Source organism: Acinonyx jubatus, chromosome E1 (genome assembly GCF_027475565.1).
Source record: "Acinonyx jubatus isolate Ajub_Pintada_27869175 chromosome E1, VMU_Ajub_asm_v1.0, whole genome shotgun sequence".
NCBI lineage: Eukaryota > Metazoa > Chordata > Mammalia > Carnivora > Felidae > Acinonyx > Acinonyx jubatus.
The window spans coordinates 58,908,519-58,926,023 of NC_069397.1; the positions used below are offsets into that span (position 1 = coordinate 58,908,519).

Consider the following 17,505-nt stretch of genomic DNA (forward strand, 5'->3'; position numbering starts at 1 on the left):
GGCCTGTGTCCCATTTGCCATCAGCCCCCTGCAGATCTCCGCCAATCCACGAAGGTTCTACACAGTCCCCTTCCCTCCGCCACGTCGTTTTTCTCCTTTTCCCGAGACTGCGTGGTCGGCCCGCCCCCGCCCCGCCCCGCCCGGGGCCTCCCGCCAGCAGAAGCGCTTTCCCGCCACTGCTGCTTCTCCATCCCTGGAAGGCCCAGTGCTCAGGCCTCCTGAGGGCGACCCTTGTGAAGGGCCCAGCGGGTCGGAGTGGGGGTGGGGAGCTGCACGCTGGGGACCAGGGACAGCCACGCAAACGCCAGGTGCTGGGGTGGCGGTCCCAGCACTGCTCTTTCCACACACTTGCGTGCCCACCGCCTCCGTCACTCCTCCCTCCTGCCCTGGAGCAGCCTCCAGTGTGGGGTCCGTGCGACGACCACCCATTCTCCCGTGCTCTGACTGGAGCACCCCACCGGCCCCTCTCCCTCCCCAGAGATGTCCTCCGTTCTCCCGGGGAGGGACTCGCGTGTCCTGAAGGCTGGGTGGCCACTTCACCCCAGTGCTGGGGACTCCCTACTGGCCCCCAGGACCACGGAGAGGCCAATGTGGGGTTCACCCAAGCATACCTGGGGGAGGCCCAAAAATCCCGGTCAAAGCTGCCACCCAACTGAGGAAGAGGGCAAGCAGAAATAAAACACAGCTGAAGCCAAGGCAGCTTGACAAACAGTGGACGTGTCTTGCAGCAGGGGGTGCCTCAAAGACCCCATGCGCACAGAAGAGCACCACGTCACAGTCCAAAGGAGGGTCACCCTCCCCAAATGCTAAGTGTGCCAGCACCAGAATGGGAATCAAGCTGGGCCGTTGCCCAGGCTGAGGGAGGCAGCTGGGGGGCTGCAGCCCACCCCGAGGGACCCTGCAAACAATGCATAGTGCCCGGTGCTGAGTGCGGCCTCGGATGGGAGAATCTCCCGGGGGAGTGCTCCAGCCCCTGGGAGCGTCCTCCCAGCCGGTGAGCTCAGCGGCTGCAGAGAAGCAGGGCTGACGGGCCCACAGGTGGACAAAAAGGTCTGTGGGTGGGTGAGTGGGCAGCCCACCCCACGTCACACGCAGAAACTTCCTCCGGGGCCTGGGCAGGCCACGTGGCAATGCCACCGTTCTGGAGTCCAGACCCCGTTTCCGGGCGGAGGGGACTTCGCTGATCCAGCTTCCAGTGCTCCAGGGCAGAGACCGCCCAGCAGGACCACGTGCAGCGGGGGCGAAAGGAAGCTGTCGAAGGGAAAGGTGGGACCTGGGGGTCTCGGGCCGTCTGGGGCCAGGCAGGCGGGGAACAGGAACAGGGCCCAGTGCCCCGCAGGGCAGACCCCAGAGACCTGGCACTTCACACCCCACCTCCTCTGAGCACCGCCCCCCCCCGCCCCCCCCCCCCCCCGCAGCCAGGAGCCCTGCGTCCAGTATGCACCCCTCCCCCACATCTAGAGAAAGGGTCGGGGCTGGAAGCGGTCCTTTCTCCATTGAAGACCCAAGGCCCCCGAGTTGTGGGAGGTCCGAGGAAGGCCCAGAAGGGGTGGGGCTCACCTGGAGGGACATCACACCAGGAGGAGGCTGGGGCTGCGCAGCTGCTGGTACACCTGCAGGAGCCGCTCTGCCGTGGTCCGTGAGCTGGCCTCATCATCTGTGCTCAGCCGGTCCCGCAGGGTCTGCACCTCCCGCAGCAGCGTCTGCGGGGTGGGGAGGGGGGAAGGGGCGGCACTCAGACTCCCCACCTCCCTGCTGGGCACAGCCCCGGCCCCTCTAGGGGAGGCCCATCCTACTTGGGAGGACAGTCCCCACTCCCCAGGTGGCGGGAGGAGCCCCTGTCCCGACCCTCGACCCTCGGGCTGTGAGTCCTGACAGGCTCCACTGTGCTGGGGACACCTGAGGCCCTGTGCATGTCCCCAGAGGAGCCCAGCCAGGTCCCGCGTTTGCTGGCCAGGCTGGGGGGGAGGCCCAAATGAGGGACCTCACCTCGTGGTTGACCTGGATCTGGTGGAGATACTGAACACGGAGGTCGGGTGGGCTGGAGCTCTGGGCAGCCTGTTCCACAACCATCCTCTGGTGGGGGGACAAGGGGCAGGTGGTTGGAGAGGACACTTTCCACCTCCCATCTGGAGGGGGTGCCTGGGGCCCCATCACCTCCGAGGGGCCCTCTGCATGGTCTGCTGCAGCCCCAGCAGGTTACTTGGAAGGAACGTCCTTCTCGCTCCCCGTTCCTCTGCTGCCCACTCCCTCCCTCGTCCTCACAGAGCCCTTCTCTCCTCCTTGGTGTCAGGACTGGCGCCAGCTGCTGCCCTCGAGGGGGCCACCCAACCTGCCCCATTTGCTTTCTGGGGAAACCCAGGCAGCTCCTGGGAGCTCAGATCCAAGCCCCCAGACAGGCTCGGGCGGCGAGGCCCCACCAGCCCCTGCGGCAGCCGCTGCAGGAAGACCATGTGGCGGGGGGGGGGGGGGGGGGGGGGTGGAGGGCGACCGTTACGTGGACCACGGTGTCAGCTGACAGGACAGACCGTGGCCTGCAGTCCGCCTGAATGTTCCTATCAAGGGAGCGTCTGCAGCTCCCTGTTAAGAGCCAAACCTGCCCCCAGCAGCTCAGCACATGACTGTCCTCCGAGCTGTGGTCTTTGCCAACGAACAAGGGAAGAGGAGGCCACGTGGGTGGGCCCTAAACCGACGTGAGCGGTGTCCTTGTAAGAAGCGTGCAGACGTGCACAGAGGACAGCCGCGGAAAGACACAGGAGAACACGGCTGTCTGTGCACCACGGAGAGGCCTCAGCCTCCAGCACGCAATTCCTGCCGTTCGTGCCCAGGCTGTGGTTGTCGTGGCACCTGGACACGAACGTCCCCTCCCCGCCAGTGGTCGGGTCAGCACGCTCCTTCCCGAGTGCCACGTTAAGCGTCAACCTCCTGGCTGCCGTGCTCGGCACGTCTGGAGACGGCCTGGCAGGAGCGAGAGGACGGTCGAAGAGGCCCCTCTCTGGGCACAGGGAACAAGAACCAATCCGGGGGCTGGTGTCCCCACCAGGCCCACACCCCTGACAGCTCGACACACTCAGGACTAGATCCCTGAGCCACATGTGCCACGGTGGGCACATGTGCCACCAGTGTTGCGTGGGGGGACCGCTGGGGTCACAGGCTCCTGAGTAGCGCCCACCTGCCTGGGCTGGTGAGGGCTCCTGGTTCCCCAGGGTGCACTGGAGAGTCTAGACCACCACCACTCAGGTCCTCGTCAAAGCCTAAACGCCAGGACCGCGGGTTCTCCGATTCCCAGGTCTGGGATGGGGCCTGGGAATGTGCTCTGGGAAGTTCCACGGGGAGGCTGGTTCCAGAGCCATACCGCAGAGCTGTCACCATCGGCCGACGGTTACCACCGCAGACCCCTCTATGACTGTCAAGGCCTCGTTCAGAACAGGTGGGAGGAGATAGGCCGGCCAACCTCGGAGCCAGAGCTCTGTCCCGCCAAGGGCACCAGGTGGCAGGTTTCATCTGGAGCCCGAGGACAGCAATGTGACAGCTCATCCCCTGCCAGGTGGCAAAACGGGCCCCAAAGGCGTGTGAGAGGTTGGCCGTCACTCCTGCTTTCTTGGCAGAGATGTGGAGGCTCAGAGTGTAGGCACCTTGTCCCAGGACCCACGTTCGGGGCATCTCGCCAGGGCACGGCCTCTCGGCACAGCCAGGCAAGTTGGGAGGCCTGCACGTGAGCGTGACAGGTAGCACACGGACCGTCCTCTTTTGACGCAGTGCCCACGTGGGTTCACGGACGCGCTGGGGGGCCGCCGGCACACTAGATGGCGGTGTGTTACTGAAGTGCCATCAGCAAAGCTGCCCTACTCACCCCTCAGCTGCCCACAGCTCACCTGCACGACACACACACGCACAAGCAAAGAGGAGGGAGGATCGTCCTGCAACACCCACGCAGGCAGCCACGGTCCGCCACAGTCCCCTGTTCCCGCCACCGCACTCCGACTTCCTGAGCGAGCCCGTGTACCTGTAGACGCCCAATGACAGCATGGTGTGCCTGGCACAGATTGGCCAGAGAGGAGCTCTCCACTTGGATCTCCACGGCCTGCATGGGCCCTGCCGCGCACAGGTGGGTCACCGTCACCTGCAAAGCACGAGGAGCCTCGCTGTCCACGCACCGCCCTGCCCCACCCCGAGGGCAACTCTCAGAGGGCCCCAACTCCCCAGTCTGGGCCGCCCCTCCGCAGCCTGGAAGCGGAGAGGTGCAGGAGGGCTCCCGGGCCTGGGCCTCCCCACCTGCTAACTTGTACCTGAGAGCCTGCCACCTGCACCCGACCAGCAGCATCCCGTTGGGAACTGCCGTCCAGAAGGCGTCCCGCTCCCGTGGGACGGACACTCACGGCTCCCGTGGGACGGACTACAGCCACGGCACTCACTCTACAATGCAGTGACTCTGTGCCCACTCCACCGTGGACAGCCCACACCGGGCATCCCGGGTCACCCGGCCGCAAGGTCAGGGTTTCAGAAGTGAAACTGGGAGGGGACTGGGTGCCCAAAGTCAGCCAAGTGCCCCCAGGAAGTTCTGGGCACACCGAGCTCAGGGGGAAGCCCCAGCACAGCACGGGCAGGCCAGAGGCCAGGACGCGCTGCCTCGCTCCCCACGCAGGACCCAACGGCCCAGGGGCGGAGCCACTGTCCTGGAAGTTCTTCCTTCCGCAGCCTGGGGATGTGCTGGGGTTGCGAGTGCTCACCAGGTCGACTACCCGGCCCTTCCCACCACCTGGGGAGCCACCGTCAGGGCCCGGAATCGGCCCAGGGATGCGCCAACCCAGGCACGCTGATCTGGCCCGAAAGGCCGTGCAGTGGGCGGCCCGCCACCTCAGGGACAGGTGTCTTGGCCGCCTGGGCCACTCTGTGAGCCTCCAACACTGGATTGTGAGTCTGCTGGACGCGACCCCAGGCCTGCCACCGGGAGCATCTTGGGAGGGAAGGTGTGTGCGAGAAGCATGCTGGCAGTTGGTTCCGGGGTCTCAGCGCCCCTGTAGGGCAGGGGTTTGGTGGTTCAGGGCCTGGGGTCAATGGGGTCCCGGAGTACACACTGTCGCCAAGCAATGCTGGGGCACCTGGCCACGAATTCCAGCAGTGCGTGGGCCCGTCCCCACAGGGGCCTGAAACGCGAGGTCCACGCTGCCACTGGCCCCGCGAAGGCTGTTCCGGCACAAGCGTGCGTCGGGTGGTGCACGTCAGAAACCTCCGGAAGGTTGGGCCCAATGCCCTGATTCCTCTCAAGCAGCCCAGAGATGCTGTGGGCTCTCAGACGCCGCTCTGAAAACCACCACTATCGACACGACTTCCCCAGAGAGCTGACCCCTGGCTTGCCTCTCGGACGACAAGGTGGAGGTCAGTGCCGTCGGGGGCCACTCCCCGGACGGAGGACAGCAGTCGGGCCCTCACGACGTCCAGGGCGCTGTTCTCGGCAAGCAGCCACTGCAGGGTGGTACAGCCCAGGGACATGCCTGGTGGAGAGAGGCACCGCAGGGAGCTCGCACAGGTCCTGGAAGAGGTGGGAGCCCCGCGTCCACAGGCAGGAGCCAGGCCGTCAGCGACACCAACCTGGCTGACCGTCCCCCAGGGCGGCCCTCAGAAGCCCTGCTGACACCTTGATGGTGGCCACCGACGGGGGTGGGAACTTGGCCCGCAGGGAAGCGGGTCCGGCCGGCTCGCTGCCCGGCCCGAGGCGCGCTCCCAAGAAGGTGTCCACAGGGTCGCCAGCGGGGCTGCGCGGGCTGGGGGCCTGCGTGGGGGGCGTGGCCAGGCCAGGAAAGCGCAGGCACTGCAGCACGTCCACGGTGTGCTCGCTCAGGGGCAGGCAGACGCCGTCTTGCTCAGGCAACATGTCGGGGGGGCACCCTTCCAAGGAGGAGTCCTCGGAAGAGTCTGGGGGGGCAAGGGCCCCGCCCACAACCTCCCTGAGGCTGTAGTGGAGCGCACAGGACACCGTCACAGGCAGGTCCGGCGCGCCGTCCTCACCGGGACCCAGGAGCAGCGTCACCTCCCGCCGGTCGCCGGGGCCCAGCCGGTCCACGGGGATGGTGTAGGTGGCGGCCGAGCCGGCCGAGTCTGGGTCTGAGGCGCGGGAGCGGGTACGCACCTGCACACACCAAGTCCAGCCCCGGTCCAGACTGAAGCCGCTGCCGTTCTGTAGCCGGCAGGTGGCCGTCAGCACGTCCTGCAGCTGCGCGCGGCTCCAAGCGGTGGCAGTGGTACACGAGATGGGCCTGGGGCCCTCGCGGCTCGCCAGCAGGACGCAGCTCACGTTCATGGCTTCATTGAGGCACACGAGGGCCCGGTTGCGCTGGTCAACTGCCTTCTTCAGAGAAGACACCCTGGAAAGAACGAACACGGCACCTCGGGGACGGGCGAGGAAGCACGGGGGAAGCACGGGGGTGGGTGCCGCGTCCCCTCCTCCCAGGCCTGGAAGACACCAGGACCCGGCCCCGTGACGTGCGTCCAGAGAGGAGCGAGGGCCTGCCTCAGGGCGGCTAGCCGGCCCCACCCCTACCGGAGCCCTTTCGAAGGTGGCTGAAGCCCGGCTCTCGGGCAGCAGGGCCACAGGGGACAGAGGCTGAAGCTGACGGAACCCCACTCAGCGGGCCTGGCCTAGTCCACCAGGCTCATGGCCACGGCCAACCTCGTCGGGGCCACATGGGCCAGGTGGTGCCACAGCAGGGCTGGCCTCTCCGCTGCGTTCCCGGCCACGTCCTGAGCTGGCCCCTCTGCTCCTCCACAGCAGTGCTGTGACAGCCCAGGGGACGGCAGGCACTACGGAACGGCCTTAAGTGACAAGGCCCGGAGCCTACAGACTGTCACCCCGGGCCACACAGAAAGGCAGGTCAGAGGACGAAGCCGCTGGGGCCTTTGTTGAGACGGGGGGGGGGGGGGGGGGGCTGAGACCTCTGAGGAGAGGGGACCCCTGGGGGAGAGCTGAGGCGTCGGCACAGAGAGTCTCCCCGATGGCAGGGAAGACACGCGAGCAGGGCCCAGGACGCGGCGGGCGTCCCTCCCGACCTCCGGGATGGGACACGACGCGGCATCTGGGGCTCTCACTGGGGTCAGGGGCAAAGCGACAGGCCTGGCCTGAACCGCCACCGCCACCCAGGATGTCGTCCCCCCCGAAGGATACCAACCCCCAAGGACACGGCACTAGCCTCCACCCGGACGACAGGCAGCCCAGCCGCTCACCTCTCAGAGACGGTGCCGATTCCAGAAAGCAGCTCCTTAATTTTCTGGCCAGTGTTCACCACTGTCGCTCTGGCGGGGCAGGGCGCCTCGGAGCTCAGGTCCAGGCTACAGGTCATCAGGCGGCCCCTGGCAGACAGGGCCAGGAGCCTGGTGCCACCTGAGGATGGGCACCCACGGGGCCTGGTCAACAGGCGAGAAGGGGCAAATGGCTGGAGGCACGGGACAAACGTGGCCAGAAGCCAGGACCCAGGCGAGAGAGGGCGTCCTGGCGACGGCCCTGAAGAGATGCCGGATGACCGAAGGGCCCTGGACGTGGGCCGGGGGGCAGAGCCACTGCCCACATCCACCTCACACACGTGGCACGCGGGCCACCGAGTCAGCCCGGTGCGGCTCTACCTTCGATGGGCCACACAAGGCAGAGGTGCCTCCAGACCGAAGGGTGCCGCACAAGCCCCTCGTCCTCACTCCGCACTCGCCAGGGCCTCCCCAGAAGCCTGCTCTCTCTAGCACCTGTTCCGTCCCCTCCCGCACCCCCGGGCTCCTGGGGAGCCTCCGGGAGACAGGCTCCACCTCCTGCGACTTGGCCACTGGTCCCCCAAGCCCAATGCCGCGGAGGCCCCGAGCCCCGGCCCGAGCTGCAGCAGCCAGAAGAGCGAGGCACAGAGCACGCCCAGGCCGAGCCGCTGCTGGGCGCAGCCATCCACACGACCCTCTCCCTGCGGTACGGCCACTGGTGAGTCCCGTCCACACTGGCGTCACGGGCCTCGCGCACCATGTTAACGAGAGCGCACACTGCGCTCACCGCGGCGCCGGGCCGACACGGCAAAAACCCTCTGCGGCTCTATCTGGGGAAAACACAGGGGCAGAGTTCCGGGATGCCGCCCGCACCGGGGCACAGGAGGCTGGCCAGCAGGCCACACGGGAAGCAGGGCAGGCGCCTCCCACCTTCAAAAAACACCACCTGCCCCTCCTTGGGCCACCCACCGCAGGAGACCCGCAGGTCACCCAGGTGCAGACCCCACCCGGGGCGAGCGGCCGGCTGCCGCTGCGGCCCCCACAGGCCACACACGACCAGACACCCCGTGACCCAAAGGAAAACAAGTACCGACCCCCAGGCTACTCCAGGCAAGGAAACACCTGCCTGTCAGGTTTACAAAAGGCGCGAAGGAGACGGAGAGGGGAGGACGGGCCAGGTCGCAGGAGAGAAGACAGCCACACGGAAAATTCCACCCCCCGCCACGACAGGCTCCGGTTTTCCAGGTTTAAACAGCCGCTCGTACCTTCAGGCACCTCGGACAACACGGAGAGTGTGACGACGCCGCACACGCTTAAGCTGGCTGGACACAGCAGAGAGGGCAGGCTTCCCGGGCCCCTGTCAGGCTGCACGGGGTCCTGGGGGGCACCTCCCCGAGCCAGGTCCACGACACAGAGGTCCGAGGGGGTGCTGTGGTACATACGGCTGCCTCCGCCACAGGCTGCACACAGCACAGGCCCTGGGAGCCGGTACTCCTGCAGCTCCGGCACCGGATCCCCCGCCTCGTCCCAGCTGGCCTTGACGGCCAGCACCCGGCCGTGGCGACCCAGCGCCACTAGGCAGTCTGGGTGTGTGTCCTCCACGTTCTCGCCTGAGGACTCTGTCCTCAACGCTCCGATGGAAACAACGGGCTCCTCCAGGTGATGGAGAATCTTGACAAGGGCCTTTGGGTCACCAGGGGCCAACCTGGAGGTGACCAGAGTCTTCAAGACCACACAGCAGAGCTGGCCATCAGGGAGACCACAGAGGATCACAGGTGATTCCAAGAGGGAGGCGTCAACTCCAAAGAGCAGCCCAAAGAGGGCCCGTTCCAGCGTGAAGCCCCCAGAGCCCGGCATACGGCCACACAGCCCGCTGCAGCCCGGTGGTGACACACAGCACAGCACTGGGAGGAAGTGGGGGGCTGTGGGCTCCCCAAGGCTCCCAGCCAGAGGGCTGGAAGTGGACAACTCCACCTCGCCGATCTGGCCTGGGGGCCTGGCGTCCTCCCCTGGACGGTGACACCGAAACAGCTGTACCTTCCACTGGGCAGGGCCCTGTGCCAGGGTGACCAGTATGTCATCGAGCACAACGAAAGCACACAGTGTGGCGTCAGGGAGGATGCAGGCATCTGGGTCCACGGGGATCACGGGGCAAGGGGGCTCGCCGTCCTCACTGTCCTCATCGTTCTTGTCGCTGTCATCCCCGTCATCCTGGCTCACAGACCTTCAAGAACCAGGGGACTGTTGGTCAGAACGTTCATAAGCTCTCTTCCCAACAAACCGCCAGCGAGCACACGGGGCACAGTGTCTCCACGGGGAGTGACCTTGGTGAGGGGGTTACAGCCCCTCAGCAGTGGGCAGAAGGCCCCCCCAGGGAGCGGCTGGTCTGCCCCACTACCTCCCACCTGCCCGCGGACTGTTCTGACCAGTCACCCAGGGACACATGCGACGGGATGTATCCAGGCTTCCAGAAACGGGATGCCAAAGGAAAATTCTCATCAGTGCAGAACCATAAGAGCCCCCGGGGCCTAGGCTCTGAATCGCGGCCCCCACCTTTTTAAGTCCTAAACCAGCAACGAGCAGCTGCCTGCGTCCAGCCTCTGCACTGGTACCTGGCTGAGGCCTAACTCCTCAACATCGGTCCCCCCCAACTGACTCAGGGTTCAGGGTGCCTTGGCTGTGACTGCTAACCACAGGGGCCCACCTAAAAAGTGTGTCACAGCAGAGGGGACGGGGTCCTACCTCAGGCTGCACACTCTACAGCCTAGACCTCATTTAGTAAGGGTTCTCCTCCAGCAGGAGCCTGCTAGAGAATGTAGACGCCGGGGGCTGGGGGCACCCAAGACTTCAGAGCCGGCCCCGGGGCCCAGCAGCCCTACAGGGCTGGTGGGTGCTCACTCTGAACCTAATCCAGGGGGCAAGCAGAAGGTACAGGTCGCAGCAGGCACAGAAGCGTGTTTCAGAAGACAGAGTAGGGAGGCCACGGTCCCAGACAACCACAGTCCACCTGAGACCATGTCAGCCTCCGCCATGAGGGCTGCCCAGTGACCCCTCTTCACCTGCTCGCCTGGTCCAACGACACGCAGTAGACGCCTTTCTGGGCGCACAACACGTAGAGCACCCCGCCGAGGGCCGAGAGCTCCAGGTGCCACACCCGACCAGGAAACCTGAAGACGGCCTGGACATCGGAGGGAAAGCGGCGTCAGGCCGGCCGCGAGAAGGACCGAGGGGAGGCGGAGAGCGGCACCCAGTCCTTACACAAGCTCCTCCAAAGCGCCGGCCCCTCCCAGAGAACCAGGACCCCCCACGTCCAAGTCTCCTCACCCTCGGAACCCTGTCCCCTCGCCCCGCCCCCTCGCCCCGGGTGGCCTGTCCCCCATGTCCTCCCCCGACCCCGGGCTCCAGACACCCGATTCCTCCCCGCATTCCCCGTCCGGGGCCCCCGCCAACCCCTCCGCCCGAGAGCCCACCACCACTCCCCGCCCCTCCCGGGCCCGAGGTCCCCGCCTGGCGCTCACGGTCAGCAGATTCCCCTCCTGGTCGTAGACGTAGACGAGCTCGCTCCCGGTGGACACGAAGATCTCGGCGCCGCGGCACAGCACGCGGGGCTTGCCCGCCGCCAGGCCCCCGAGCGGGCAGCGGAAGCCCGCCAAGTACTGGACCCGCGGCGCGAAGCCGGCCATGGTGCCGGCGGAGGCTCGGGGGGGGGGGGGGGGGGGGCGGGGCGCTTTACGGCCGCCCTCGTGGCGGCGCGACCTCCGCCGTAAAGCGGTCCGGACGGGGGCGGGGCGCGGGGGCAGGGGCGGGGGCGGCTCCGCGCCGGGTGCCGGGTCCCAGTTTGGGTGGCAGGCTGGGAGGCCCCGCCCCTGCGAGGAAACTAGTGGGCACAGCGGTTTGGCAAAGGGCCCGCGTGTGTAAAGCCAAACGCGGGGAACCCCAGGGAATTCCGCCCGTGCGCCGCGCGGCCCCAGGCGCCCTCGAAGCGGGGAACGCCGCGGCACCTCCCACGCCGGTGCGGTGCCTCGGGGCTGGTCGGCCGGGACCGAAGTCGCGTCGCGCCTCCCCTGTACGCCGTGGAGCCGGAACCCCCGGGGAGGGGGTGGGGGGGGCCGGGGCCAGCGTACCGCCTCCTCTGGGCAGACGGTCCACTCCTAAAGCGATTTTGTGGGGTTCCGGGGAGCGGTTGGACTTCTTGGAGGAGTCCAGGGCTCCCGCAGCCCGGGCGTTCCAGGCCCGAGGACGGGTCACCTCCCTCTGAGCCCACCCCAACCCCAGGGTTTGAGCTAAACATGGACAGAGGTGCCCCTCCCTCCGATCCTGGCCACGAGTTGTTCAGGGTGTGTATTAGTTTGGCTGGACAATGGGGGCAAAGGATCATGAAGAGGAGGGTATGGCTAACCAGAAATCGGTTTGGGGTGAAGTGAAGCCAGGGCGAGACACCTCTCGTCCCCACCACCCTGGCTGCCCCTCTCTCTCCCCACATTCCCTGGGGCTTTGGAAGTGCTCACCAGAGAAGAGCCAAGAGCTCTCCTCTGGATGAGTCAGGAGGCCCAGAGAGTCCCTGAAAGGTGCCTGCAGACGGGAAGGTCAAATACATGCCACTCCTTGCCAACGGGAAAATCTCCAAGGTCAGAGACCCAGGAGTGAGCGAGGCATCTGCGGGGTGCAGCCTAGCACAGTACGTTGAAGGGGCCAGCTGCCAACTGTTCCCCGGGCGTGGGAGTTAAACTCACATCACCGAGGCTGCCGTGTCTGCCAAAATGCACAACTGGTAGCAGTTCTAATTGGCCTTGCTGAGGCGGCCCCCGCCCCCCCACCGCCCCGCCCCGGGCAGCGGACAGCCACCGCTCCACGGTTTCCGGGTGATGGGTTGAACACAACGTGAACGTGACCCTCGCAGTCTGTCGTTCGCCCTTTTTGAAGTTCGCCCAGGTGAAGTCTGGGCTGGAAAGAGATCACGGCCTGAGCTGAAGTTGGACTGAGCCACCCAGGTGCCCCATAAGCCTTCATAATTGGAAAGTGGGGGCAGGCTCCTTTCCTGTGCCCGGGGCCCAAGGCCTGTCTGCCAGTCTGACCACTATTCCTCTTGAACTACCCGCTCATATTAACTCCCATCCCAGTCCTCCCAGGCTGTTCCCCAACACCGAGGAGCTGTCCTAGAGAAAATGAGCACATGGGGAAGTGGATCTAGGAGGTGGGTTGAGTTGGGCGGGCCTTCCCGCACCCTGCCCAGGTCTGGCCTGGATGGCCAAACCCTTGGCTGGCCAGGACGACCCTGCAGGCGCTGTTGGGCCAGGTCACTCCTCTGTCCCTCTCCCTCTGCTCAGGAGGCCTAGCAGGATCCTGGCCCCAAGCCGGGGAAGCCCACACTGTGATGTGAGGATTTATGAGCAATGCCCTATATAAACAGAGGGGGGCCCTGGGTGCTGACCCCTGGAGTTTACAGACACGAACATAGGGCTGAAGGCCAGCAGCCTCTCGTGGGTGTGCAAGGTGCACGCTCCCGCCAGTGCTCTCTGTGCCAAATCTGGGGGCAGTTCAATCTTCCTAAGGTCAAATGACACTGCCAGCCTGGGGGGCAAATCCCTGGTGTGTGCACGGCAGCAGCAGGCCCTGTTGGGCCCCCTCACAGGCAGCACGTCCCCTCTGCTTGGTTTCCTGAGGTGGGGGTGGCTCCCCTCAGATCCAGCAAGTGCAGCATTCTGAGGCGCACCAAGGGCCGGGTATGGCAGTGACCCCAACTCGGAGGCCGTGGTTGGGAGTGTGAACCGCACGCTGCTTGGAGCAGCCAGGCCCAGAGGCACCTAGGGCCCCCCGACGTCAGCAGGTGCCGTTTTCTATATACTTGTCCAGGGAGCAATGAGTCACGTGGCCCAAGGACTGGGTGGTGCAGAAAGGTGTGTGTGTGAAGGCGGGCACCTGAACCCCAAGAGGGAGTGCCTCCTGGCCGCCGTCACGCGACAATTCAGGACAGGCAGCCTGTCACCTCCCGGCTTGACACCCCTACACCTGTGCAGTGGAGGGGCTTCCAGACTGCGTCCTTGACCTGCTGCCTGACACCAGCACCTGTCCCCAGACAGAGAGACCTGGGAGCAGCCACGTGGCTGACAGGCAGGGAAGCGCCCGAGGGAGGCCACGCTCTCCTCTTCCACCGGATGACACACCACAAGTCAGTGCCGGGGAGCCCGGGCAGGGGAGAGGGCTCCATACGAGGTCAGTGACGTGCAGGGAAAAGTGAAGTCACGCAACAGGAAGCAGACTCCGACACAACCTGCAGACAGAAGCTCGACGCGCAGGGAGAGGCCTCGGGGCCCGGGATGACAAATGGGGAGCCCAAGAGTCGCTTCAGGCGTTTTATTAGTTTCCCGGCAGGGCGGGAGTCCAGGTAACGCTAACGCAAACCCAACTGACGCCCACCTGTAAGCCCCAAGCGGAGCTGGAGCGTGAGCACCAGGAGCGGACCAGTCAGAGGAGGCCGGGGCGGCCAGCTGTGTGCACCTGGGCGGGGGAGCACGCGGTCACCCCTCGCCTGGTGACGAGAGAGGGTGTGTGCGCACAAGGGCAAGGAGGATGCAGGCGGGGCCGGGGGACCCTCCCCTGGGCAAGAGGAGGTGGCTGCACTGCCCACGGCCAAGGCCTCTGGCAGGGCGCCCCCCCCCCCCCCCCCCGCATGCTGAGCTGAGTCTATCTATTTGGACGATGAAGTAAAGTGCGTTACTGAACAAAGAGTGACTTGAAACCAGAAGCAGAGAAATCACAACACTTTTCCTTCAGCTCAGAGACAGAAGGAAACGAGTTCTGCATCTGCCAGAACTTCAGAGTGAGGAGACTGTTGGCTGAAGAGAGACGGAGAGCAGCAGGTGGGTGAAGGCGACACCAGGAGAACCGGCGGGGGCGGGCCCGGGAGACACACAGGCTGGGCACAGGGTCCCCCGCAGCCTCGCGTCGGATCACAGCGGCCAGACGACACGGGGCCACGCTGGCGGGGACTCTGTGGTTCAGGCCGGCCGCTCTGCACCTCTCCCGCCACCCCCCACCCCCCACCGATGGCTCTGAGGCCAGACCCACCCCAGCTGGCCCCTGGCCTGGAGAGCAGACAAGTCTCGTGTGCCCCATGCCCGGCGGACTCGGAGGTGCCGGCACAGCCCTTGCCACAAAAGCAGCCAACACGCAGAGAACGGGGCTCTCTGTCCCCAGTGCCACGGGTAAGGGAGGGTCACACAGGCCCACCTCCGACCCCCAGGGCAGAGACATGAAGTCGTCAGCACGGTCTGCGTCCGGGCCGGCCTCTCGTGGGCATCGTGCAGCGAAGAGACGTGGCCGGCATTAAGGCAAAGAGGCATCAGGGTGCTGCCCACAAGTCCCCGGGGACCCCAGAGCACACGTGCAAGGTCTGACCTCGACCCCTGGCAGCAGCCCTCCCTACAGGCCGGCCCCTGCTCTCTCACGCAGGCCTGCCGCAACGGCCACACGCCATGCAGGCGGCTGGGGGCCGGCAGGGCAGTGGGAGGAGACGGTGTACAGGGCAAAGCGGGTCCTGGACAACCCAGCTTGCCCCACGCAGGCCTGGTCCGAGGCCTCGGGGAGGGGGAGGGGCGGGGCGGGGCGGGGTGGGGGGAGGCGATCCTCGGCGGAACCACCGCCACCCTCCTGCTGGTCCACCGAGTCCGCAGCTGTGGCGGCTGTGTGGCTTGGCAGAAGAATCTCAGGCACTGAGGTTTACTTCCAAGAACTGACTGTGGGTTCCCGTCCACCCTCGCCCACCCTGTGCCCACCCTGTGCCCGCTCCCAGGGACTCGGTATGGGAGGGCAGGAAGTGGAAACTAGTCTCTCTCACTCCCCTTTTATGTTATTTTTACCTTAAAAAGAAATAAATAAAAGTCTTCCGGGCAGAAATTACTGATAACTGTTATTACAACCAACGCAGACTTTAAAAAGCCCCACCTGGATGTCTGGTGAGAGCGAGAAGGGTGGGCAGCAAACTAAGCCGCAGATCAAGCAAACGGTGGGTCGGCGAGCCCGGTCCTGCTCACGTTCCGCCAGACGGCGGCTGCTGGCAGGGGAGGAAGAGGCCTCACGGGCAGGGTCTGCCCAGAGCGACAGGTACGGCGGCCACCAAAAACTCCCAACTGGAACCACGGGAGAGGCAAGAACAAAAAGCATCCAAAGGGAAGGGAAGAGAAAGCTGGATGGTGGCAGTAAGGCCTCGGCGTCCCTCCCAACCCCAGGTGACGATTCCGAGGCGCCCGGGGCCTTCCACCACCTCGGAGGCCGGCGCGGGGCGTCGGGGGGGGGGGGGGACCACCGTGCCGCTCTGCTAGGAGGCTGCTGCCGGCCCGCAGAGCGCCAGGCTGGCTCTCCCTCCACGGAAGCCTGGTGCTGAGAAGCTTCGAGGGTCGGAGACCCCAGGGCAGCCCCCCCTGCCCCGCCCTTCAGGGCTGCCCACCGCGGGGCGACGGTTGCAATGATCCCGGCTGCAGAGAGAGGCTGCGGTGGGCCGCGTCCTGCCAGCAGGGGCCGGGGGCCCTAGGTCCTAGGGAGGCTACACATCTCGCAGTGGCCGGTGCCCGGCTGGTTCATGAAGGTGCAGTGCTGACAGGCCCACATGGCGGCCGTGGCAGCGTGCGTGGAGCCGCCCACGGCTCCATACTCCTGGAGGCCTGGAAGCTGCACTCCGACCGTGCCTGTGGGGGGGAGAGAAACGGCCACTCGTCGTGGTTCGTCGGTAGCGGGTGGGGCGTGGAGGGACGCCCCACCCGCCCCAGAGCTCTCCTGCACCGCCCCCAGAGCAAATGGGGGCTCGCAAAGAAAGCACTACAGGTAGGGACGGCCTGGGTGCCAGGACCCCCACTGCGAGTCCCCTGCTCGCACACAGAACCCCGCTAAATACACGACACCGTTGCCCGCAGAACCCGAAGCCGTCACCCGTGACCAACTCTACCCCACCGCCACCCTCCTCGTGTGCCGTGTCCATGGCGCCCTCCTTCCTCCTGCTGCGTGTGGGCTCTTTGTGAGAACACCGGTGCTGGCTACCCACTTCCCTGGTGATGGCCATCTGGGTCGTTGACAGTTCCGAGCCATTATCAACAAAGCTGCCATCAACATGCTTGCACGCACCTCCGCGTGGCCCTGTGTTTTCACGTCTCAGGTGAAAACCTAGGAGCAGGCTCGCCGGATCCCAGAGGAAGTGACTGTTTACAAAACGCGGCCAGACGGCTTTCCCGTCCTCACCAGCGTGGGCGAACTCGCGAGCACGTAACACTGCCAGTTTCTCGTCTCAGCCACTCTGCCGAATGGGTAACGGTCTCTTGTTTATTGCACTTTGCGTTTCCCTGACGACTAACGATGGTGACCGTCGCCGTTACCTCTTTTTGTGAAATGTCTTGCCCGGTTGTTGTGTTTTTAAATTCGAGTACGGGTGACGTACAACTTTCTATTAGTTTGGGTGCCCAACATGGTGACTCGACGGTCCTGAAAGTTACCCAGTGCTCCCCCCACGTTATCACAACATCCCTGACTGTTCCCCGTGCTGTGCTTGTCAACCCCGTGCCCAGTCTCTCTGGGCATTCCTGGGCTGACGCTGAGGGCCCCGGAATATTCAAGCTGTTCCCATCCGCATTCCCGTGTGAAGGATTCAAACGGAACGGTGCCGGCGTGGGGGCCACGGGTACCAGAGACTTGCACCAGGGGCTGAGTGCCGCTGGCTGGCACCAGACCGCCGTTCTCCCGAGGACACGAGGCTGCAGGCCTATGTTTTCGGGAATTTGGTGGGGAGACCTTGTCCTCTGCCTCAGAATACGCGGGCAGTGTTTCAGAACGCCAGGGCAAGAGTAAAGGCACGTGGAGCCGGCTGCGTTACTGGTCCGTCAGAATCGTATAGGAAAAAACCTGACGAGCAGCGCAGCACAACAAATACTAGGCCCTTCGGGCCCCCGATCCCCCGGGGACCTTAGCATCAAGAGAGAACAAGAACTCTCCATCTGGGTGCCCTCACAGCGGAGACTCCACTGGCTCTAAGATCTACCCACTGCACTGAGCAAACGCTACAGGCGCCCCCCATGTGGATTTGCCAAGCTGTGTGAAGAGGGCATTCCAGAGCTTCTCAAAGCCACAGGGCAAAAGGCTGCACCGCGGCCACCACTCTCAGTGCTCGGCCGGACGGGTCCGCCACAGCGTAGCACCTGCCCGGAAGGAACCACAGACGGAAGGCTCTTCCTGGGCAGCGTGCCGAGTCAGGTTCCGAGCCACAGATCCCCACATTCTCTTTGG

General features: G+C 65.5%; 2 protein-coding genes across 4 annotated transcripts in view; both read right to left on the minus strand.

Moving 5' to 3' along the window:
• Positions 1 to 1,119: 1,119 nt before the first annotated feature.
• Positions 1,120 to 10,970, minus strand: FAAP100 (FA core complex associated protein 100). 2 transcript variants are annotated; one of them, XM_027052531.2, is made up of 10 exons: positions 10,755 to 10,969; positions 10,296 to 10,414; positions 8,502 to 9,460; positions 7,222 to 7,378; positions 5,593 to 6,365; positions 5,359 to 5,495; positions 4,007 to 4,123; positions 1,990 to 2,076; positions 1,561 to 1,703; positions 1,120 to 1,251 (listed from the first exon to the last, which is right to left on the minus strand). In XM_027052531.2, the coding sequence occupies exons 1-9, from the start codon at positions 10,917 to 10,919 to the stop codon at positions 1,572 to 1,574; spliced, it is 2,646 nt and encodes an 881-aa protein (XP_026908332.2). In that variant the 5' UTR covers positions 10,920 to 10,969; the 3' UTR covers positions 1,120 to 1,251; positions 1,561 to 1,571. The 2 variants fall into 2 exon arrangements, with proteins under 2 accessions (XP_026908332.2, XP_026908334.2); XM_027052533.2 differs by lacking the exons at positions 1,120 to 1,251; positions 1,561 to 1,703; positions 1,990 to 2,076 and adding an exon at positions 2,600 to 3,875 and having other exon boundaries at positions 10,755 to 10,970.
• A 2,605-nt stretch (positions 10,971 to 13,575) lies between these two features.
• The window catches only part of NPLOC4 (NPL4 homolog, ubiquitin recognition factor), a 60,681-nt gene continuing 56,751 nt past the window's right edge, over positions 13,576 to 17,505 (minus strand). For both annotated transcript variants that reach the window (XM_027052535.2, XM_053212767.1), the window contains exon 17: positions 13,576 to 15,920. In XM_027052535.2, coding sequence (XP_026908336.2) covers positions 15,763 to 15,920 — 158 coding nt within the window. In that variant the 3' untranslated portion in view covers positions 13,576 to 15,762. The remainder of the gene's footprint in view (positions 15,921 to 17,505) is intronic.

Bases quoted from the DNA above. Each gene is read 5' to 3' on its own strand.
- FAAP100 (XM_027052531.2), bottom strand. From the start codon at position 10,919: ATGGCCGGCTTCGCGCCGCGGGTCCAGTACTTGGCGGGCTTCCGCTGC. The intron at 9,461-10,295 runs GTGAAGAGGGGT...TGGTTCTTGAAG, and splicing joins TCGTTGGACCAGGCGAGCAG to GTCTGTGAGCCAGGATGACG. The intron at 4,124-5,358 runs GCAAGCCAGGGG...CGTGCTTTGCAG, and splicing joins TCCACCTTGTCGTCCGAGAG to GTGACGGTGACCCACCTGTG.